This window comes from Alexandromys fortis, unplaced genomic scaffold (genome assembly GCF_014885135.2).
Source record: "Alexandromys fortis isolate MF-2015 unplaced genomic scaffold, M_Fortis_MF-2015_v1.1 scaffold_38, whole genome shotgun sequence".
Lineage (NCBI taxonomy): Eukaryota > Metazoa > Chordata > Mammalia > Rodentia > Cricetidae > Alexandromys > Alexandromys fortis.
The window spans coordinates 2,847,089-2,871,418 of NW_026067916.1; the positions used below are offsets into that span (position 1 = coordinate 2,847,089).

The window sequence follows — 24,330 nt, forward strand, 5'->3', positions numbered from 1 at the left end:
GAAATGGGTTAGATTAATATGTAAGAGCTAGCAAATAAGAGGCCAGGCAGTGTTTAAAAGAATACAGTTTCCATGTAATTATTTTGAGGCATAAGCTAGCCATGCGGGCGGCCGGGTGCTGGGGACGCAGCCCTGCCGCTCTTATCACTACATGGATCTTTTGTGATCTTGGGTCATTTAGGTATGCCTTAGTGCTTCTTTCTGTTGCTGCATAAAAACTACCAGAGACTCAGTGTTGCACCCATACATCATGTCAGTTTCTGTGAGTAAAGTGTCTGGGCGTAGCTTAGCCAGGCCCTGGCGTCAGGATCTTCCAAGGCTACAGTCTGTAGATTAACTGGATTGCATTCCTTTTTGGAAGATGGCCTGCGCTTTCAGTCTAATGTGGCTGTTGGTAGATCTTAATTCTTTGTGACCAAAGAGCTGAAGTCCTCTTATCCCTCCCTCCCTCCCTCCTTCCCTCCCTTTCTTCCTCCCTCCCCTTTTTCTTCTTCTTTCTTTCCTAGCTGTTACTTGCTCCTGAAAGCTGTTGCTATCAGTCAGCAGAAGAAAACCTCCAGTGTATTAAGTCCTGTTTGCTAGAGCGGCACAGGAGGTGACTCCACCGTCGTCACCCTGTACTGTATACTGAATGGCATTGGAGTTTCAGCCTGCAGCGGGGAGGCCTGTGCAAGGGCCTGGCTCACTTGTAGTCTTGGGGTCTGGCTGCCATAGTGTTCAGCCTCTTGTGTTGTGCCCCAATTTTCTCCTCAGTAAAACAGAGTTGCTATCATGTTCTCGTCCTCACGGGGTAGCAGACATCCCTGTATGTTCTCCACTTTGTCACTTCTTTCCTGGAAGGACTCTGCTATAGGGTTTTAAAGATCTCTTGTACCTCAAACCTCATAGGTTTTTGTTTGTTTTTGTCTTGTGCACATTAGGATACGAAAATAGGAAATTTTCTTAGAAAAGAAAGAGCAAGGGAGTGATGGAGTAGCCTGGTGAAGCCAGCCTCCCGAGCTGTCTGTGCCGAGCAAGCAAGCTTGGTTCCTCTTCCCTGCTGCTCTCAGTGGCACTTCCTGAAGTGTTTTCTGGTTTGATATGTGTGTGGGGGGGGATATCTTCTCATGTGCCTGCTTTGGAACTAAAGCATTCAAAGAAGTACTGCCTTGTTAGAATCTATACTCCCTTGGATATTATACTCCCCTGAGTTAATGGAGGCCTGAAGTCTTGAATAAACCATTGACAGATGCCACTGGCTTATAATGTAATAGATTGAGCAGAGGCGCCAATGCTGTGTCTGAGCTATGGAAACGTGAATGACTTTTACCAGTTTTAAACAAGAGTCACTGGGGCAGTCCTGCCCCTGGATGAACTTGTGTGGAGGTCCACAGGAGAGGGCCTTATGGTCATCTTCCTGAGACCGTCGAGGCAATACAGTGAGTCCAGTGCTCGCTGTCCCTGTTGCCTTCTTGAGAGCTGCTGGTGACTCCTGTCCCTGCTGGAGTGTGGCGTGTGCTAGAAACTTCTGGCAGGGCACCATCTGCAGGCTTGCTTCCATTCCTGTCTCACTGAATGATACGCTCTGTCTGGAACAGGGGGCAGCCTTGGTAGTTGTTAGTGCTGTCCTGGCTACAGAGGCCCATCATTTAGAGGTTTCCGAACAGCAGTGCTTTTGCCTGTTGGATCTGCCTCACTCCTTGGTGCGGGGTGTCCTGTGCATGCAGGCAATATGTTTAGCAGTAGCCCAGATTTCTATTGTTCAGCTTCCAGTCTCCCTCCCCACCCTAAACCCAGTTTGTGACAAGCAGCAATGTCTACAACGCTGCCAGATATCCCCAGTGCATTTTCTGTTTTAGACATAACACATTTTTAGTGAAGTTTAAAATATGTCATGCCTGCTTTTAATAAATCCAAGCGGGACAGAAGGAGCAGTGGTAAATTCTGTGTCTTTCGCTCCAGACAGCCCGGTGACATTCTTCTCTTCCAGAGACAGAAAGGCTGCTTTTTTTTTAGTTTACAGATGTTCAGCAGTTGTTCTGAAATTTATGGAAATTCACATATGGCCGTGGGCTTATAATACACACAGGTGTGTGCTTTATATTTCTTATTAGTGACTTTTTTACACTTCTGTTCAGTGGGGATGAAAGTAAAATGTTCAGAATAAATCTGCTTTAGTTTATGTCTATTGTGCTGTTAAGAAGGCTGGTCAGCTTTCTGTGCTGGAAGCTGAATCTCAAGAAGAATGATTTCACACATGATTGAGGATCAGCATCCCCTTCTTGCATTTCCTCAGCCTCTGGAGCCTTGCACCATGGCCTGTCTTCAGATTGATGCCACAGAGCTGTGAGAAGGGGCTCTTTGGTGTAGCAATGTTTTAAGCTCTTGAAATATGCATTTTGCAACTAACAAAACAACTGAATCTTTTTAAAAAAAATCCTAACAGCTAATTTTTCTTAGGTGTACATGCCAAAAAATAATCAGTTTTTATTGGTTTCCTGGTACTACCAAAGACACCACATCCATGATAATGCTGTAGTTTTTACATCAGAGTACCACATTATTGTATAGTGGAATATTTTTCATATAACAATATGTTCATTTATCAATGTGTGTGATTTGCCGTTTTTCATAAGAAATGCGTTGCCATTCCATAAATGTATTTTTTTAATGTTATAGTGCCAGAAAATGTTTAGATGTGGTTGGGGGTTTGTTTGGTTTGGTTTTGGGTGTTTGTTTGTTTTTTCTGTTTGTTTTGGTGATGATAAAGGTGGTGTTAGTCTTCATATAAAATTGATGTTCTTGACTTTTTGAATGATATATAATCATTGCAAGATGTTCTTTCAAGGTGATACCTTCTACTCTTAGTAAGATGAGCAATATAGTACTCCCAACATGATTATGTGGTAAAACAGTGCTTCCACTGTAACGGCGTAAACGAATGCAGACAGATTGTCAAAATATATACAGCTTTAATGGAGAAATAGACTTACAGATCCACTGTTCCGCGGAGACCAGGAAAGCAGAAGCAGCGTCTGGGAGCATTTCCAATGTTAGCTTCTACTCGTCATAATACACGCTCATGGCCGCATGCGTGTTTTCTAGAGCGAGCATGCATCGCCCGTGAAGCTGCACCGCCATGGTCTGCTGTAGTCGGGGCTGTCACCCTGTTCAGACCTCTTCATTCTGAAGTCTGCTGTGAAGAGCCCGCTAAGAGAGAGAGAGATTCCTCCCCGGGGAACTGTGCAGACAGACATGGGAAGTTTTAAAAGGCGTCTTGGGGAAGCCCTGGTGGTCAGTTCAAGCAGGAGGCGGCTGATTCGGAAGCAGCCTGGGAAGCTTTCTGACTTCCGCTCACTAGATGGCCGCACACGCGTGCGTGCAGAGCAGAACGAGGGGTCGATAAAGGGGGCGGCTGTTCTTAGACTCAGGTCTCGTACTCTAAGGGACTGTGGGTGACCTTGGTCTCTCTGGGGACAAGGCTAGTAAGGGAAGGAAAGACACAATGACTCATTTTAGTTTCAGTATAGTCTGAAAGGCGTTGTCTGTGAGGCCAGTGCTGCTCTTGTGAAAGCAAGAGCAAGCACCAGCTGCCCCTGTGCAGTCTCTATAGCTATGTGGAAAAATAGGAGGTGGGGGGGCAATGGTTTCCTTCCCTTATTAATGTATTTTTTATGTGGTATGAGAATTGTTAAGATTTCTTAACAATGAGTCAATTATAAGTAAACCCTGATTTGGGGCAGAAGTGGGATATTGGACTTGTGTGCATGGATGTCTCATATGCATGTGGAGGTCAAAGGTCAAATTCACGTGTCTCTCCTCCATCACTTTTATTTGTTTTCTTTCTTACTGGGACGGTATCTTTTCACTGGGATGGGACTTCCTGAGTAGACTAGGCCAGCTATCCAGGGAGCCCATGGGATCCCCCATCTCTGCTTCTCCATCACTGGGTTACAAGGATTCACCACCATGCAAAGCTGTTTTCACGTAGATTCCAGGGATGCAGCTCAGGTCCTCATGACAGTTCGTCTTCCAAACATGTCTCCTCAGTGCCATCTCCAGTCCCCAGCTTGTTTCACTGAACAACAGGACTTAAGTGGCTAGAAATTCAGACTCTGGGCAAACTCGTTTAGGAGGGAGACTTGCTGGCTATTCTAGGACCTCAGAGCACCAGGATCCCCTGAGCCATGGAGGGACTGGCGTTGGTCCTTTTTCCTGACAGGCATCTCTCCCTGTGACCTGTCACGGGGAGGGGGACACAGTGTTACCTTCCACAGCAGTGAGGAGCCCTGCGGCAGCTGTGGGCAACCCAGACCCTGACTTTGTAGAAACGTTATCCCTTACCCCACATGATAAGCCAGCTTGGGAGTGTTGTATGACTGGCTGGGCATCCCAAGAGCAATCAGCTTTTCAAGAAATAACAAGGCAGACGCTTCCTCCAGAGGTGTGACAGACGGTACCCTGCGGGCTGAGGCTCTGTATCTCCTGCGTCCTGAACTGGCCAAGGTCAGCATGTGCGGTGAAGTTACTTTTCTGGTATGATCTAATGGGAAGGTCCCCAGAGTTCAGAAACCATCTGCTCTCCCTTCCCCCACCAGTCACCATTAACCCGTGTAACCCTTGGCAAGCCGCTCTGCCTGTCTCAGATGCCGTGCGTGGATGTCAGCATATAGCAGGGTTAGTTAGGGCTTATCGTTCATCTTGTCCCATCCCATAGCCACACGTGATGGAGCCCTCTCCCCACCGTCTTTAGAAACTGTCTACATTCTCCTGGCATCAGGGAAGTTAAAACCTCTGTGCTTCTTACCCGAGACTCCTTTAGGCCAGGTTCCCACTGTCCTTTCCTTGGTGTCTTTAGGTAGGTAGAGAGGTCTGTTGGCTGCTTTCCCTGTCAGTGTTCAAAAATATTAGCCAAAAGATAAGGAAGAACGAATATGGATGAGCTTAGACGTCCGCGTCTTAGCTGGCGCATCTGTGATCTACAACGTGCTGCTACCGTTTCTAGTGATTGGAAAATAATTGTCCAGATGTGTTATTGATACAGAAGTACTTTAAAGTATACCAGGAAGTTGTCGGGGGGGAGGAGGGGGAGTACACTTACAATCCCAGCACTCAGGAGGCAGCAGCAAGAGTGATGCGCTAAGCCAGACCTGTCTCAAACAAGCAACGCATAAGGTAAGAACGTATGTGTGTGTGTGTGTTCCTATGTATTATTAAACTTGGATAGCTTACAGTAGGAAGGTGTATGGCGTGGTGGCACTGAGGATGCAAAGTGATTTAGCTCTTACAGGGAAGAGCCGCAGCAACTTCAAGCTGCACCCGAAGCGTTGTTACCACAGACCTCAGGATTGTCCAGAGAACTGCAGAAACCCTAAAATTCAGGTGTCAGTGACTGGGGGGCGTGGCCCAGGCTGTAACCCCAGGAATGCCTCCTCTTACTGTTTCACTCGTCTTAGATGATGGGCAGCAAAACTAAATACCCGTCCCTGATCCTTTGCCTGCTAGGACCCAGCAACCCGCTGAAGGGAACATAGGTAAAGTGTTAAAGGGAACATAGGTAAACATAGGCCAGGACGGCACCACACTGTGGACAGAAGTCAGTCCAGGACAAGAACACTCCCCTGGGCCCCAGAGTTTAGGATTCTTGTTGTCCATACAGGCTCCGTCTCTTCCCATGGCTGTGTCCTAGCTGATCGTGGTCGCTTGCTCTTGTAAATCAGTGACAAGTAAATGAGAATTTAATACTATACACACCTATTAGAATTTTAGTCTTAACTATCTAAATTGTATATGTACTGCTAAGATGTCTCAAATGCAGCCCTTTAAGAAAACCCAGCACGTGCAGGACCAGGTGTCATTACTGCTTCTATCTGGTCTCCTCCCTTCTCTCCTTGTCTGGCTGCTTGAGCCCCCGCCCCCTCTCCACCCCCGTATCATCCTCTCAGCTGTGGTGTCTCGGGGGTCCTGTTGCCTTCCCCTCTCCTCAGTACCTCCTTGTCCACTTCTGGCTTCACTTCCAGCTCCATAGCCAAGAGCCATGCTAATCCCCAGGTACATACATACAAGAAGCCCCACAAGCGAGGATCTACACATGAGAAAATAGAATTGAAATGCATTTTAATAAATGTTTTTAATAAAACTATTGTTGGCATAAATCCCTGTAGCGATTTCCTGCCAGTATGCCTGCCGCGGTTTTAGGGTAATTCATTCAGCCCTGTAGACCCCTTCACAGCTCTAACAATAACAGCACCATTTTTTAGGGTGACGAAATATATGGATTTTTCTCTGCAAACACAGGCCTTGTCCTACATTTTCTCAGTGTAGGAGCAGCCTTAAGGACCATTGTTTGCCTGGGCCAGTCTTCAGGGTTTTCTCTGCTTCTGGCTGTCCCTTCTGCCCCCATGAATACCACAGTACAGAGAAAATGGCCCCATTCTGTATACCCCACCTCTCTCTCGAGAGCCTCATATTCTGTGTCTGAAATGCCCCATCCTGTGTCCAAGTAGATGCCTCTCTAAAAGAAGACGTAGGGAATTTGGAGAAGAGTGGGGAGAAACCCAAGGCTGTCATCTAGTGGAGATGCGTACCTAAAGCCTCCTTGTCCCACCTAGGTGTTGGTCCTAGACCTGTACTCAAAATCCAGGGGTGGGGATGGGGAGGTTGCTTTTTGAATTCTTCTCATCCCTTCCACTGTAGCTCTTGTCCCTTCTAAGTCACAGATCTTTCAGTTGTGGGCCTCTGCTTTTATTAATCTTAGATTACTAGTAACAAAACGAAACAACAGTTCCTGACCCACTAAAGCTGCTTGGAACTAGTGACCCATTTAAGGGAGCATAGCTCTTTACCTATGTTTACCTATGTGTTAGGGTTGGAGTTGGACCAGAATATTGGGGTTGGGGTTCGGGTTAGACAGTTGCGGTCATAGGGTTTGGTTTGAGGGATGGGGTTAGGGTTAGTGTTGGAGTATGTTGCTGGTTAGAGGTCGCAGTCTGCTATGGCCTAGTAGTTTTCTCTCTAAGCTCAGCAATATGGAAACCCCCTCCCTCCTCAGGAAGACTCCCTGCTCCCTTCCTGCCCTTATCTGGAGAATGTCCTTGGGCCTGGGCAATTGACCTTATCCAAAAGCTATCTCTAAACCAGGTGTCTGATTCATCTTTAGCTTGACCCCTGGCACAGATCCCTGCTAAGAAGCCCTGTGCTAGGAGCTCGGCTATAGGACTCTAGTGCCACAGACTAAGCTTTGTGATAGGACATGCTGCTTACTGCAAATTAGGGTTTGTCCCCAGGCTCCCCAGCCGTGTATATCCCTTATACTCTGGAATAAAGCTGAGCAGATTTGCCGAAATCTGTCTCCCAGTGGCCTCCCTCCGTCTGTGCACACGGGCCATGTACGAAGCTTTCTGTCACACCTTCTGCTTCTTTTCCCTCTTGACCTGATGACCAAGGAGCCAAGAGGGAAAGAGGACCACACAGGTTAGAGTTGGTTAGGGCTTGTGTTGGATGAGAGGGTTAAGATTAGGGTTAGGGTTGGGTTAGGGTTTGGGTTGAGTTAGAGGGATGTTGTTAGGGATAGGGTCTCCACCAAACATATCCTTCTAGGGAGCCTTTGTCCATGTTATTGTTCTTCCTTGAGAGCAGGTTTGCTGTCCCAGTCTCTAGCTTGGAGAAGGTCTAAAAGTTTTGTCTATCTGCCCGGCTGCCTCCCTCTGAGGAATACAGAAATGGTCATGGCAGTTAGATTTTTATCAGAAAGGCTTTTCTATCAGAACACATGGTCTTAAGTTTTCTTTTCTATTTTTTTTTTTGTGTGTGTGTGTGAAATCTACCTTTTTTTGAACTGGCCTGGAGATTTACTAGCATTCATAGGATTTGGTTTTGTTTTGTTTACTCTTTCAGAGGGTGGGGAGTTAGTATGGGTCTCTCACAGCTTTCTGACTTAAGGAATTCAACCCAGATGGGATCACTGTTTTGCTTCTGCATCGATAGTAGATTGCTGGCTAATCAGGTCTCCTGGAGCTTTCCACTGCCAGTCTTCATGGTGAATTTTTCCTTCCTGTAACAGGGTGGAAACCTACAAGACGTGATGGTGCCATGATCAGGAGACTGGATGAACTATATTCCATCCACATAATAGTGACACCAGGGATAAATTTAGCAATATGACAATAAGTGAAAAAATCTAAAAGATTGGCTATAGTATTATAAAATAAATGATAGAAAATATTATATGTCCTTCTTCAAAATAAAGTTACTTAAATGAAAGACAATAATGAACATGATTTAGGTGGAGTTCATTTCAGGTGGAGAGCACATGGTTAGATATGTGGTTTCTAATGACCTAGTTCTTTTAAACAAAATTCTGTGTGTCCGGTCCAAGGAAGGAAAAAGATAATGAATACAGTATTTTTCTCCTTGGTTTGAGGAGAAACATTTCTGTATACAATTTCCAGGGTCAATTGAGAATGGATCACAAACTTGGTTTTCATGGGAAGAACCACATGGGAATGTCATCCTTAACTTTGAAACCAAAGGAAGTATGTTCGGAAGATCCACAGGGTGTCAGCAGCTCCTGCAGAGAGGGACAGGGTCACTTAGCTGAGAGGTCATCTGGCCGGCCACTCAGCTTCAGTTTGTTGGTCATGGCTGTTCTTGCATGCATAATCTGCTTGCATGCAAGTTGGTGGAGGCAAATTACAGTCGTATCAATAATGTCTGCCCAATAAGTCTGTATGCTGAGATGGGAAGAGACTCGGGATAGGGATTATAGATCCAACCAGGGTCCTGATACTGTGTGTGACTCCTGCCTAGGGCACGTAAGGGATGACGTCTTCTCTTGGCATTCTCCATGACTGGGCCATTTTACTAGATTTATAAACAATGCATGGGATCATATATGTAAACTCACAAACACCAAGGCAGCTTCTTCTGAGTTTCTGCAGCCAAGTGGATGTGTTTCCATGGCCTCTTCTGTTGAGTTCATGTATTTATAGTGCACAGTCTGCTCTTTGAAAACCATTTGTAAAGAAAACTTCAGAAATGGTGATTTTTTTCACTCCACTGTAGGCTAAATAGATATCCCAAGATATTAGGCAGAACCTTAACCTTACCTTGTTTGGAAAAGTGATGTTTGTAGATGCTGTTAAGGTAAGGGCCTCGGGAAGGAGAGTACACCATTGAGTTTCCAGACAGGCGGTCAGTTGTGGCCTTACATGAAAGGAATGTGTGGAGAGTTGAAACAGAAGGCAGAATGAAGACGGAGGAGGAAATTGAATTGATGTGACCACACACCAAGGAATGTCAGGCACCAATAAAAGCTGAAGCAGGCCAAAACTGGTTCTTGTGTGAAGCCTGTATTTTGACTAAAGCCCCGATGACATCTCCATCAGCTCACTGAAGCTGTTGCCGGCTTCAGGCCCCGAACTGGGAGGGGACACATTTATCTTGTTCTAAGGTATCTATGTATCTTTGCAGTCACAAGAAAGCAATGTATTCATGTTTTCATGCTTGTGTGTGTAATTTCATATTAGTTCACTTTTCTATTGCTGTGCTAAAACACCATGACCAAGGCATCTTTTAGAAGGAAAAGTCTATTTGGGGTTTTTGGTTCTAAGGGATAGGAGGCCATCACCATCGGCAGGAGAGCATTGCAGCAGGTAGGCAGGCATGGCACTGGAGCTGTGACCAAGCTTACCTCTCCAGCCACAAACCAGAAGCACACAGAGCTCACTGGAAGCGGCACATGGCTTTTAAAATCAGAGCCTGCCCCCAGTGACAACTCCCTCTAGCAAAACTGTACCACCTAATGGTCTTCCAACAGCCACCAGCTGCCCATGGATTATGGAGGACATGTCATTTGAATCATCACAAATGTATTTTAAATAATAGTCTTGAGGATATTGATGTTTCATAATTGATAGCTCTATCATGTTGGATTTCGAGGTAATCCACATCAACGTTAACTTTTACCATTTAACAAGTCTTCAGTGTGCAGCCACAGGGAAGGGTCTCCGTGGGTGGACCAGGATCATGATTTGAGTCCTGAAGCGGTAGGATGCATTGTTCCACTAGAGACAGCGAGGCTGTGAGACAGCCCAGCGAGGACAGGAAGGAATGTGGCGAGCTCTGGTGCATAAAGCTGAGAGCAAGTTCTTAAATTCTCATCACCTGAGATGCGCATGGCGCCGAACGCCAGCTTGCCTCAGCCCCTTGTTCCAGGTATGTCGGTCCTTCAGAGGAAGGAGAACCTGTGGTCAGGACTTCCTCTGCATTGCTCCTGTAGTTTAGGTTGGGGTGGGATGTCCCTATTACGAGGCTGGCAAAGCAGTGGTTCTCGCTCCAGTATGCTCAAAATCCCTTGGCGTTTGTGCCGCTGTTGTCTAGCTGGGCTCCAACTGAAGGAGCACACCCTGAGTGGCAGAGTCCCCCATCTACTGCTTCTGGCCCCTTTCTTGGGTCTCTTGGAAGCTCTGCTGTGGTGCTCCAGTGAGCAAGCGGCTTTTGGGTGGAGCATGATGAGCGCCCCCTCCCCCACAGCTGCCCTACCTACTGCCGGCTCCCTGCTCTTCTCATTGCCTTGGCTCCCGTGGTGCACAGCTGGGGAGTGGTATAGTCCGAGGTCCTGTCCCAGCGACTCACCGACTCAGAAAAGTCATTGAGATGGGGCTGACGGCAGCGAGGGGTCAGGGTTGGGCAGAAGGAATCAAAGCAAAGGGAGCAAGAGAGATGGAAAGAATGAAAACATTTGGGAAAAAAAAAAACATTTTAAGTGAACTGTTCTTACTGTAGGACTTTCTAGTTATACAGAGCATTTTCTGGAACAATTTAAAAGTTGGCTTTTGTTTCTTCTCAAAGTTTTCCAAGAACTTTTTTCCCCCCCTCTGGGAATCTTCTGTGGCCCCTGGGCTCAGGTTAAAAGCAAACAAATGAATCTACAAGTCACTTACCAGAGAAGCCTCTAAGAGTTGCCTAGTTGGACGGTAGCAGGCAGAGGCTCGGCCCTACTTGTATATAAGTGAACTGTAGAATATTTTACATATCTTTGCTTTCCTCTGGGCCAGGTAAAGTGACTCATTGGGGTGGGAGTGTCTCAGCCATTATTTCTGGTGTGTGTGTGTGTGTGTGCATGCTATCCTCCTAAATCTCCTTGTTTTGGTGAATATTTTCTTAATGCTTATAGAGGCATCCCATATGGGGCCGGCACCCCTGAACCAGACCGTTGCTATCCGAATTTTTACCGAACACTTTGCAAAAGCTGTCCTTACTTATCTGGGTTCCTTCCCATTTAAACGTTGGCCATGCTGAGAACGCTGCAAATACTTGAAAACATCCTCTCTTTCAACCCAGTTCTTGCAGTTGGACAGCCAGTTAAATATTGTATCCTTTTTCTCCCGCGACTTTTACTTTTTTTTTTTTGGTCTACAGGCTCCCCCTGCTGGCCTTTTCTATGTAATGCGTGTGGCTGGCTCTTCAGCACCTCACCAGGGTTCTGGGCTGCTTTGCAAACCACAGCCCAGAATCCGGGCATTTTAAACGGAGTCTTGTTTCCTTTTGATTTTTAAAGAAATATGATCTCACCTTATCACTACTTTTTCTTAGTTAACTTTTTAAATTTGACGTGCAAAGTAACGGGCATCATTATGGCATCTCCGTGGGTACATGTGATGCCACTTTGTTCTAACCACCCCCATCCCTTATGTCCTCTGCCTCTGGATGTCCTCCCCCCCCACACACACACACACCAGTGCTTACCCATTATGCTTGGAGCAGCCTTTATGAAATCCCACAGCCAGCTTGCCTGCCATTGCTACGGCGAATACTCAAAACATTGTATCATTATCTGTGGTAGTTTAGGACCTACAGAAGAAAGAAGAGAGCTATAAATATATATGTAACTGGGTAGTTATATAAATAAATTTAAAAGGAAAGCCTTTGTGAATGACTTCTCCATCTTTTTCATTAGTCAAACCTGTTTATTAACTCACCTTTGTCTGTATTTCAAGTTTAGTTATAGCTGAATAAAAACAGCAGACATAAATCCAGATTGTCTGCCACCGTATTATATCACGGCTGTTCCATTCTGGGGGCAGAATCTGACCTTTAGGTGAATGCAAACTGTGATCGTGCAACCCTTAGCTCTCCTAACTCTCGTGAACACGCTCATTGCATTTTACACAGCTTTTCCCATTTCTTTCTTTTTATGAATATCTTACTCCCTCGATGCTGGTTTGTATCTGCCTGGGCACAATGCTAATTCTCCTCTGGGAGACAAGGCAGTTTTTCATCGCTTGGAGATAAGAGCCCAAACCACTCTTTTCAACACGTGTAAACGTTTCCAGATGCCCTCACAAGATGCGGGCCCACCATCCTCTGGACTGCCCTGTTTTTCCCCAGCCATTTTCATGTGCGGTATCTGCCGCTGGCATAGCATTCCTCATGCCAGCCACAGCAGAAGCTGCTTGTTGCTGTATAAAGTGTTGCCCGAAACTCGCCAAATCAATGCGTGTTTATCACGTCAACATGTCTGTGGGTTGGGAATTTCCAGAGTTGGACAAGATGGTTCCTCTGCTTCCCGGTCTCACGGGGATGCAATCAAGGAATCTGCTGGGGCTTGCAAGTTTAAATAAGGTAAACTAGATAAGGACAGACATCCAAGTTCATGTGGTTGCTGGAAACAGTTTCTTGCTGGCTATTGTACTGACTCACCATTTTTTTTTTTTTTTTTTTTTTTTTTGCTGGCTGTTGGCTTGGATCAACCACAGCTTCTTGTCTCTAAACCCTCCCACCATGGCTGTTTGCTTCCAAAAAGCCGGGAAGGGAGTGAGTTTTCTCACACAATAGGAGTCTACAACGTAGTCAGAGAAGCAATATCTTACCATTCTTGCATTCCTTTGTTCAGACAAGTCACTGACCACTCCCACACTCTGGGAAATGGGTGTGGCTACCAAGCGGTGGGCTTCAGGGAGCTCTGCAATGGGCTTTCAAATGTCACTTACCGTCTGCTGTCTCTTTTCCATCATGAACAACTAAGGGGGCCCGAGTCGTGAACTTTATGCTTATTGCTGCCAGCTTTCTCTGCGTTCGGTAGACGGTTGTTTCTGCTGTACTGTACATTAAACATCCTCACCAGTTTGGGGTTGCTTATGATTGGCGCTTGGGCCTCTTGCATGCTGAGCACGTACTGTGCGCCCTGAGCTTCCCTTATCCCACAAGTCTCTTTTGTTGTCCCTCAGCTGAAAGTGTAAGCGAGTTCCTCTCTGCCTCTGTCAAGTCATTGATTAAAATGTTGAGGAGGGTGCTCGTGTGTATGTATGGGCACACCTACACTCTGCATACATGCACTGACACACTTACATGTGTGTGCATGTATGCCAAGGGGAAAGAATGACAAAATCTGTGTTCCTGAAACTCTGAACCCCATGACTCCCCGGTCCCTGGGAGACAGGAAGTATGGCTCTTAGAACCCTTGCCTTTCTAGTCAGGTGACCAGCATTTTCTCACTCTGCAACCTTGACCTGTTTTTCCCAGGGGTAATAAGCTACCCCAGTGATTAACAACTAATTTTACTAATGTCTGGCTAAAGTTAACATACCTTACATAAGCTCAATCTGGCCCTGCTTCTCTGAATTCAGGACGTGGACCCATTTCGTTTTTATTTTGTATAAAATTTGAATTAAGTAATTTTTACACAGAAATTTGAACTTCGTCAAGTTTAGAGCAATTCCATAGGAAATCTTGGCTTCATCTAGACCCTTATGTAAAGGGAAAGTCTTGGTGGTACTGTCCTGTGTTCCGCGTGGCTTTGACAATCATGAGCTACTTAGTCAGTGTCCCTGGGGACAGGCGTGCACACATATCAAACCTTTTTTTCTTGCATCCCCGTATGCAACCTTTTACTTAAACCATCCAACTGCCTGGTTCCTAAGTAAAATCTGAAGGTGCTTTTCTGTTCTTTAGGAGTATGAAGTTAAATAGTACGGATAATGTATACCTTGTGCATATGAGACACAGCTTTTATTTGGAGAATATTAAGAATAAGTTTCTGTAGTCTGATACCCGTTAGTCATTCATAAGGATTCTCCAAGTCTATGTAGTTTATTCAACAAATATTAAGGGCCTCCTTTATGCCACAGACTTAGGGTAGGAAAAGGAATGGAAAGTAAAGGAAAAAACAAAAAAGTCAGTGAAGGCAAAGTAAACATTTACTGAAATTTAGCCTGTGACAGTTGCTATGTAGCCTGTGGCGATGCAATTGCATATTACAGGAATCCTGTCCTAACACCCAGGCCGTGGGACTTGACCTGAGGATGAGGTTTAAGCACAGAGCTGAGAGACTAGGCAGCGGCTAATTACATGGAGAGGGCCAGATGGCCAGGCTTCAGAATGGCATGTGGGAAAGTTGTGGTTAGCGAGAAAATGTGCCAGATGCAGGCTCTGAAGACCAGTGTGACAGAGCGCAAAGAGGAAAGAATGTGTAAACAACTGTGGATAAGGGAAGAGGGGTCTGTAGGCCTCAGCCAGGTCACAGGCAGCAGGTCACAGCGAGTCACGAGTCATGGGAGACAGTTCGTCTGCGGTGGAAGGTCCTTGGCCATCGAAGACTTTTCCTCCCAGAGTGGCACTTCCAATCTGATGTCGCAGAGACAGTCAGGAGTACGACTGTATTGCTTGGAGGATGGTAGGAATACTGAGAAGTAGATCACCGGGAGAGTGCTGGGCTCAGCTGGAGACGGGACCCTGGTGTAGTCTGGATGTGCCAAGAGAAGGAGAAAATGGGTGGATTTAAGACTACCCAGGGAAATTAAAACCAGAAACTATCAGGAAAACTAGCATTAGTATGGTTGAGACATGTATAAAGATAGCAAGAAAGACGTTAAAAGTGTCTTAGGAAATCCTGGTGTGTCTTTATATTCAGCTGCTCTACTCTGAGCGCGGTCCTGAGAAGTCCCTGGTCCCCTGCTCTCTGTTACTAATGGAGGGTAGATCTAGATATGCTGCTTCTTAGCATTTAGTTCTAAAAGCAGCCTACCCGCGGTGACTCCTAGGGGTCTACTTGCTGCCTCAACACTGCAGTGCCCTCCCCAACCAAGACAGTGAATCCCTTCGTCAGCTACCCTGTCTTTGTTTCTGAGACCTCTGCTGCAGCACCGTGGCCTGCTATCCCTGGTTTAATATTATCCCTTCAATCAACTCATTTCAAATAATTTTGCTTGTCCTCTATCACTACAGAAAGCAGAAATCTCTTAGGAGTTTCCAAAATAGAAAATAAAGTAAAATAAAATCAATGAAAGTAAGTAAGAAATATTATTAAGTTTGATCTTACCCACCCGGGATTCTAAACCCAAGGCCCACTTCCTCATCAAAGGGACGTGTGCCAAGTGTTTGGGGGTTGTAAAAATCAAACACCAAGGTGCAAGATGAGAGGTTTTTTTCTTAATGTTCTCAAAAGAATTGAAAGAGAGCCAAAGAAGGAACAACTTTTCATTAAGAGAGTAACTGTCATGCCAAGTTCTGTTTGTCAACTAAACCCACTTGTATGTAAGGTTTCGTATCTCCCACTGTGGGGAAGGCTGCTCTAGATCAAATATTATCCCACCACTGGCATTAGGACCAGAAGTTGGGGGGTGGGGTGGGCTCAGGCAATGGTGCAATGGTTAAGAGTGTTTGTAGCTCAAATATGAGGGCCTGAGTTCAAATCCCAAGCTTCCACATTAAAGCCAGGCATGGTCACACGTGCCAGCACCAGGAAGTGAAGATAACAGGTGACATAAAGAGAGGAATCTGGCAAGTGAGCATGCAACATAGCTGCTTTATCTACTCCTGGTGGTTGTCATGTGGACCGAGTAAGAGCCCTTCCTCAGCCTCCTCCTGTGGCCACTTTCTGGTCTACCATGTCCATATGCATCTCCAGGAATTTGATGAGTCATAAATCTGGTCCCATCATGCCTCCACTTTTAGCATTTATCAGAGAGGGCCATGTTTTCAGCCCTTAGTATGTTTCTGTGCATTACATGCATGCTGTCTTATTTACTATTCTCTTGCTGTAAAGAGACACCATGAATTAGACAAGTCTTAGAAAGCGTTTAAGGGGGGCAGGGGTGTGCTTGCAGTTTTAGAGGGATAGTCCATGATGATCATGGTGGGAAGAAGAAATACATGGGACTGGAGCACTGGATGAGAACTTTATATCAGATCCATAGGCGGCCAGCAGAGAGAGGGGGAAGGACGGAGAGGGAGGAAGAAAGACAGAACCAGAGGTGGACCTTTGAAAGTTCAAAGAGCACCCCCAGTGACACACCTCCTCCAAGAAGGCCACACCTCTTAATCCTTCTCAAACAGGAAATCACCTGGGGATAGAAGCCTGTGGAAGCCATTCTCATCCAAACCACCGCAGGTGGTACATTAACTACTTGTCTTGTTGCCATGACAGCATGCATGAAGTAAGGAAATTAAGGATGGAATTATTTACCACGGCATCACAAGCTTGAGGTGGCAGGTCACAGTACATGCACAGTCTGGAAGCAGAGAGCTGTGAGCCCTGGTACTCAGTTTCTTTTTATACAACTAGAACTCCAGCCCAGGGAGTGGCGCCACCCACATTTAGAGTGGGTCTTCCCTAACTAACCTACTCTTAGACAGTGCCCTGCAGTCAGGAAAGCATAACTCAGGTGTGAAGAGACACTGAGTGTGAGCCAAAGTTAAAGAGTGAAGGGTTTTCTACCTCATTCAGCCACCCATCCGTGTGCAGACAGACATTACTGCTTTTACTCAATACCTTATAGAAACCCTATGGCTGCCTCAGAAGTTATAGATAAATAGAGAATGGCTGTTTTAGATTTCATTTTACTCCGACAAAAATACCTGTAGAGCAACCGAACGAAAGAAAGATTTGTGTTGGCTCATTGTTGTAAAGGTGTGGTAGCAAGAACAGTGTTATCTGTAGGTGGCAGTGTGAGGCGAATCGCAAGATTCAGTTACCAAGAGGTGGCTTACCAGGAAGCAGAGATCTAGACTGGTGCCATATTCCAGGCTCCATAACCTTTCAAAATAGCACCCCAGCTGGATACCCAAGACTGGGGAGAAGCGCCAGATTCAATCCGTCATAGTAACGATTTGATTTAAGCATGCAAGGTGCATTTCTAGATATTTGCATACAGAAATTTGCTGGCAGTATTTTCTTCTGTCCTAGGCATCTTTGACTTCCTTCTGCTTGCACCTTGCCCATTTTTCTTAGCTTAACTCATCTTGTAACTCTCCTTGCCACTCCTGCCACCACTGTGTCCTCTGAAGATTGCCGTCTCACCATGCTCCTTGGACCCTTGCTTCTCACCACCCGTCTCCTCCTCCACAGTCCAGTTCTGGGCAATACGAGGTATTCTGCATTCCCACTTGACCATTGTCCTAGATGGAGAGTGTACTGTCCTGACAAGGGTTTTGAACCATCAGCTTTCTTTTTCTCTTTTCATTCTTCAGCATCTCTTCCAGAGTGTGGTGTATGATAATCCCATTGAGTTTTGCTATGACTGTCCTCAGGATATCCCACTGAGGAGCCAGAAACACTAATGAGTCAAGACACGAGCCATGACACAGTGTTACTTTAGAGATATTTTATGGATGGCTTTCATAGATTCAGGTGAAAATGCATTATTCGGTTCTCTATTCATCTGGGGTTCATAGCCATGCCAGCTTATAGTCATCATTCCTAATATGGCCATGCCCATGAAGCCTGAAAGCATGAAGCGAGAACCCAGCATTTCTGTCTACCTTCATTATTCACACTGGTGTGATTCAGTCTTATCCATACCCATATGTCAGAATCACCCTGTGCTGGAGTTTCTGTTAGAGACTTTTAGGTCCTCTTAAGCTATGGAGGACTTCTGGTGGTCCTTGTTCTCCCGAAGCCCTGGGTGTTCTTGGTGGGGAAGCCCATGTGCTCCATGTTAGCAGGCCCAAGGCTCATGCAAGCACAAGTTGGAAAAACATAAGCATTCTTGTAATTGTTAGTGGTTGGGGAGAATAAGTAAATATTGCAAACAAACACTAATTTTTTTTAAACTCCAAGCTCTAGTTATGTTCTTCATTGATTTGTAAATCAAATATTTCTACAGAGGGACCCTGTTCTTATTCCTGTCAACTGAGGCTGGTGAGAGTAAGGTTGGTGCAGTAATGTCAGGACCAGTCCCAGAACAGCAAGTCTAGGATTATTGATTTAAGTTTGCTGATAGAGATGGGCTAGTCTCTTGTTTGTCTCGACAGATGGCAAACACTCCAGTGCGTCGCAGAGACACGATTCTGACATACGTGGGAGCACAGGAAACTGAGACCATTTCGTAACTTGTATTTGACATTTGCTTTCAATTACCACATATATGCTGAGGAGTTCCAAAGAATTCTTCCTGTCTGAAATTCTTCCCCACGACCCGTATCTGATTCCAGTTGCCCTGCGTACAACCTCTCTCTTGACCTGAAGGCATTCCTAACATTTAACAGACTCAGAGCTAAGCCCATTGCCCTTCAGCCTAAACTTCTTTTATCTCTTGCATTCTTGATTTATGCTTTTAGCTTCTTGTTGGAAGAGGAATTGGTTCTAACCACTAGATAAACATTTTTGCATCATGACTCACTATATGCACACACAGTTATATATGCTTCAAAAAGTGTTATGTTTTACTGTTGATCACTCTCTGATATTTACTGCCTTTCTTTTTTAATAATGGCTGGCATATATCTTACTATTAATTTATTAGTTTACCCCAGCATTTGACCAGCAAGTGTTATGTTTATCCCAGAAAGTAGTGGGGGAACTTGCATTTTTGTCCTGGGGGACTATTTCAACTCTACATAAAATTTACATTCTCATAATTGGTACTAAACCCTGCAACAGATAAATATAACCCCCTTGGATTCATTACCTGATCTTAGCCTCTCAGTCTGAGGCCAAGTATGTCATCTAGACACACCATACATTCATCTTCCTCCCATTCATCCACCTATCATCCATCCATCATCCATCCATGCACCCATCCATCTGTCCATCCATCCATTATCCACCCAATCATCCATCATCTCTCCATTCAACAATTCATCCATCATCCATCTATCAATTCATCCATCCCTCCCTCCATCCATTCACCTATCTGTCATCCACCCAGTCATCTATCCCTCCATCCATCTTCCATCCATCAATCCATTAATTCTATCCATCCATCCAACCATCCATCCATCCATCTATCCATCCATCCATCTATCCATCCATCCATTCATTTATCCATCCATCCAACCATCCATCTATCCATCCATCCATTATTCATCCATCCATCTATCCAACCATCCATCCATCTATCCATCCATCCATCCATCTTCCATCCATCAATCCCATCTATCCATCCATCCATCCAACCATCCATCTATCCATCCATCCATCTATCCATCCATCCATCAATCCCATCCATCCATCCATCCACCCATCCATCTATCCATCCATCCATCCATCCATTCATTTATCCATCCATCCATCGATCCATCCATCCATCCAGTTATTCAACATTTTCCAAATCTGTACTGAGTACCAGACATGAGGTGAACACTAAGACTCTAAGGGTAAACAGGGTCTCTACTATGAGACTCACAGTCCAATGGGAAAACAAGTCATCTGTCGACCACCAAGTGTTCTGTAAGTAGAAGTCTGAAGAAAGTGTTCTGGGATCACAGAGAAGCAATATGGGCCTTGAACTAGATTGTCCAGAGACTCTTTCAGGCAAAGGTGAAGCAGATGTGGGAGTCCAGCTGGCCAAAGCAGCAGCCAGCCATTTAGGAAATGAAAGCAAGGAGAGCAAGTGCTGCAGGGCAGTCAGCAGCTTTGAGAAATGAAATGCTGCACTTGTCCCCCCAGTTGCCCACTGGTGCTCCCATGCCTTCCTTATTGGCACTGCCTTTGACTCAGTACTCCAGGTCTCACTAACTTCCGCTGCACTGAGGTTTTCCCCTCCCCAGGGGAGCCAAGCATAGTGTTCTCCCCCACACCCACCCCAGCGTCCTGTAGAGACCCTTTGTCAAGTGGAAGGAAACTGATTTCTCCTCTGTTCACCTCCCTCACCAGGCCAGGAGTGGCTCCAAGGGAGTCCCAGGCTTTGCATTTGTTGTGGGAAGCTGGAGGCACCCAGGCTGCTTGGGTAGATATAAAGCTGACCTGCACAAATGGGTATTTAAAAGACCTCTCAGAGCTGACCGGTTAGTGTCCGGTAACCAAGTGGTGTGCTTTTCCCCGGGAAGACTATTTCTTCCTCTCAACATTGCTTAGATTCTTGTAGTTGTTTGTGTCGGGTTGAGGCCCCCTAGACTTTTCCGTATCCACTTTAGTGTCTGTTGTCCTTGTTCAGCTCGTGTTTAGATAGTCTTCTTGTTGGTGAGACTTTATGGGTATAGCTTTTGACTTTCCAGTCTCACAGCAGACTCCCTGATCCCTCTGCCTCTTACAGTCTTCCTACTCTGTCTTCTACAGTGATCCAGAGCCTTCAGTGGAGGGGGCGTATTTTCCATGAATCAGTTGGGACTGTTCTTAACTCTACGTTTTGATTGACTGTAGTCTTTTCTAGTGATCTGTTTGCTGTGGAGAGAAGTTTCCATAATTATGGGTGAGAACTACACTAACCTATGGGTATAAGGGCAAGTATTTGGGATGTAGTGAGGGATTATGCTGTTTTCCTAGCCTGCTGGTTGTGGGTTACTCCCTTGAGATCTATGACTTCACTTGCCTTGTATAGTTGCCTAGGTTTCCAGTACCACGCATGCTTTTCTTCTTCTTAAATGAGTCTTAAGTCCAGTTATAGAGCTGTTGGTTACTGCCAAGGAATGTGTGCCCCTACAGCACAATGACCCCACGAGGGTTATTGTGACATGCTGGCCATCGCTGTGGTTCCTGATGTTAAGCCCAGAAAACATACATGTAACTAAGGTCATACAGACTGAGCATGTTATATTTATGTATTTAGGAATGCATGTGTATGCGTGCACACACATAACAATGATTAATGAAAAAAGAGACTGCAAATTTGAGAAAGAGCAAGGAGAAGTATATGGAAGGTTTGGAGTGAGGGAAGGGGAGGTAAAATGCAGTTCTATTATGACTTCAAAAAATAAAAGAAAACGTTAAAAAAAAAGACCTCTCAACTCTTGTGACATGTTATTTAGAGATGGCAGAGGCTTTCATATACTATAAACTCATTTACTTATGTGTATGGGGACTCTTAAATTCTGATAGCACAAATTGAATTTTCTTTTTCATAAGTTATTAACAAAAGATTGTTTTTGACTTTTAGGCAATGTTCTTTTGCTAACTTTGAAATGTCTTGGCATTGGAGCTTATTAGTTCATGCAAATGAAAATCTGGCCCAGAGACAAGGCACATACTTCCCCTAGTGCACAGATGCCTGTCCTTGCCCATCATCCACTAACCCACGCTGCCCCTTCTGAAAGGCCTTATAACAAAATTAATTTTTCATTCTCATTTTCCCTTTTGAACATTGTGCCCACTTTGCATTTCCTGAGCAAAGGCTTCAAGAATGTGCACAGAAGAAATGGAGTCCAGGACCTGATGGCCAAGTCTGTCATAAAGAAAACAGTCTCGTGTGGTTTGTCTGTCCCGTTAACTTTCATGTGGAAGCCATAGGGTTTACCATCTCCGTGAAACAGAGCACCGTACAGGGATGAGGGTGATGCCTAGGAAAGAGCTTGCTGCTGTGGGCATTACGAGAACATTACCACCAGGACAGTAGTCATTCTTCAGCAAGACTTTGACCTGCTGGACGGCTGCTCATAAAATATCCAGAGGCCCATATGTGATGCAAAGACTGGCATGTCAAAATTGGAGTTGAACGTGCTTCTCTTCAGTCGTTAAAGTTTAGTGTTGTTGACTTCCAGTGTGAGTACAAACAGGAACATCATCTCTAGACAGCCATGTGTGTGTCTGTGTGTATATTTGTGTGTGTGTGTGTTTCTTTCTCTTTCTGTGTGTGTGTGTGTAAGAGAGAGAGAGAGAGAGAGAGAGAGAGAGAGAGAGATCTGAAAACATGGGAAAGTGACATTGTTACCAGAGTTCTTTATACAGTTATCTTTTCTCTTCCCTCTGGGCCCCTTGTCTGTCTCCTGAACTATCTCCACATAGTCCATCAGTTATGTAACCTTGTTTATATAGCTCTGTGGTGGTTTGAATGAGAATGTTCTCCATGGGCTCATATGTCTTAATGCTTGTTCAAAGTTGGTTGAACTGTTTGGGAAGGATTGGGGGTGTGGCTTTATTGGAGGAGGTGTGTCACTTGGGTTGGGCTTTGAGGTTTCCAAAGCCCATAACATTACAGTTACTTCCCTCTGCCTCATGGTTGTGGCTAAAAGTGTGAGCTCTCAGCAACTGGCCAGCACCATGTCTTCCTGCCTGCTGTCATGATCTCCACCACAATGGCCACATACTCTTACCCTCTGAAACTCTAAGCCACACATAAGCATTTTCTCCTATAAGTTCCTTCATTGTGGTGTCTTATCACAGCAATAGAAAAGCAACCAAGACAAGATCTATTTTATTATAGTTTTCAAAATTAACCAACTAATTTCAAAGAAGAATTTTATCATCTCATGTGTTGATTTAATATCTCAGTGAGGGCACGATCCTTGTGTTTGTTACTGACTCACCAGGGTAGGAAACATAAATAAAACGCTCACTGTGTGCCACTCTCGACCAACAGAGCCCTGGAACCCTTTACCAGTAAATCCCTGCCCCAATTACCCCAGCTCTGCGTTGTCTCTCCCTAGTAGTGCCTGCTGATCCTCAGATAGAACAGTGTGTGGCTTTCTTGTCTTCGTTGTGCCCACCCCTCTACCCTCTTCACAGTTCTCTACCGTTGTCTCTTACCCTTCAAACTTGCTGGCTGTCCGTGCTTGCCCAGGGTCATGTTAATGGCAGCATCTGACTGTGACTCCCCTGAGCTAGGAGCTGTCTCCAAACCCCTTGCATTCCTGAGTCAATCTCATTTTCTGTAGGACATTATTTACTTATTGAATGCCATGGAATAGTCTCCAGACAGATGAGACAAACGTCACTTCCTGGTTTATCAATGTGGAAAGGGAAGCCCTGAGGGCCTCCTTACCGCCAACGTTTACTTGGGAAGAGGAGAGCAGCAAGGGTGGACACCCAGTGAGCATGTCTTCCACTTTTGCTGGAAACTACTGAGTTTTGTTCCTGTGATCATTAAGAGCAGGGAACACTTGAGTGGAATGTGGGGGCCCTAACTGTCCTTGAATTCCTTTCACAAGAGCAAAAGTAGATGAGGGAGAAACAGGAACAAGGATAGAAAAAGAGACTCTGCATGCAGAAGACCATTTTGAGGAGAAGAAACTGTAAATCACAGTGACTAAAACTGAAGCGTACCGAGAGATTTTGAACACGTTAAAGTGTGACTCTGGAGTCCTTGAAACATTGCAATGCTGAGACAGAGGGAATGGGAGCAAACGACAGAGCTCTCATAGCTGCAGTGATGCTCTCTGAAGGTGGAGTGAGGGACAGTCCCTCATGAGAGAGCCGTGAGGGGCACTGGCACACTATTCAGTTCCATGAAGATGACATTGCACTGTGTGGTTCTTCACTAACTTATTAAGTATGAATTGATAAAACATAACCGACTTCATTTGTCACATTCAGCTGCATTTGTTATAACGCAGAGAGTCGCCTTGGCTTGTTCTTTACCCGGCTTTGTTTTTATTGAAATGAAAACCCTGCACTTGAAGACTTTGAGTGCTTTGAAAATAATGTCTGTTTTCACAATGTCCTGTTCTTTACTAGGTTCTTGGAACACCCAATGAGGACACATGGCCGGGAGTTCATTCTTTACCGCATTTTAAACCAGGTATGTTTCACTAATCGCTAATATTAGATGTTAATGGTATGAAAAAGGTGACAAATGTGCACATTCAAGCAACAGGCAGCCTTGATCCCGCCTATAAACCTTTGCCACTGTGTATTTTATGTGTTAATGGAGTTGTCTTTGTGTCCGCACCATTCATGTTTTTAATTGACTTGACTGCCCGTTCACCATGAGAGAGTTTCACCATATAAACTATGTTTGATTTGGGTAAATGATCTTGTAGTAACTATTAATTTCATTATCAATTAGACATGTTTACCTGCTTATAAAAGCAAACTTTAGCTGCAGAGATGGCAAAGCAATGGTAAAGCATTTACTGCATTAGCATAAAAATATGAGTCCGGATTCCCAGCATCCACGAAAAGAGCTGGGCATGGTGGGTGGTTCCTATAATCCCAGTCCTGGGTAGACAAAGAAGGCAGATCCCTGGGAACATGCTGAC

At 45.2% G+C, this 24,330-nt stretch overlaps 1 protein-coding gene across 11 annotated transcripts in view; it reads left to right on the top strand.

Annotated features, from left to right (window-relative positions):
• The window catches only part of Cdk14 (cyclin dependent kinase 14), a 575,534-nt gene that overhangs the window by 366,738 nt on the left and 184,466 nt on the right, over positions 1-24,330 (top strand). For all 11 annotated transcript variants that reach the window (XR_007591247.1, XM_050139706.1, XM_050139705.1 and 8 more), the window contains one exon: positions 23,807-23,870. Coding sequence is in view for 10 of the 11 variants with exons in the window: in XM_050139706.1 (XP_049995663.1) it covers positions 23,807-23,870 (64 nt within the window). In the remaining variant the exon portion in view is untranslated. The remainder of the gene's footprint in view (positions 1-23,806; positions 23,871-24,330) is intronic.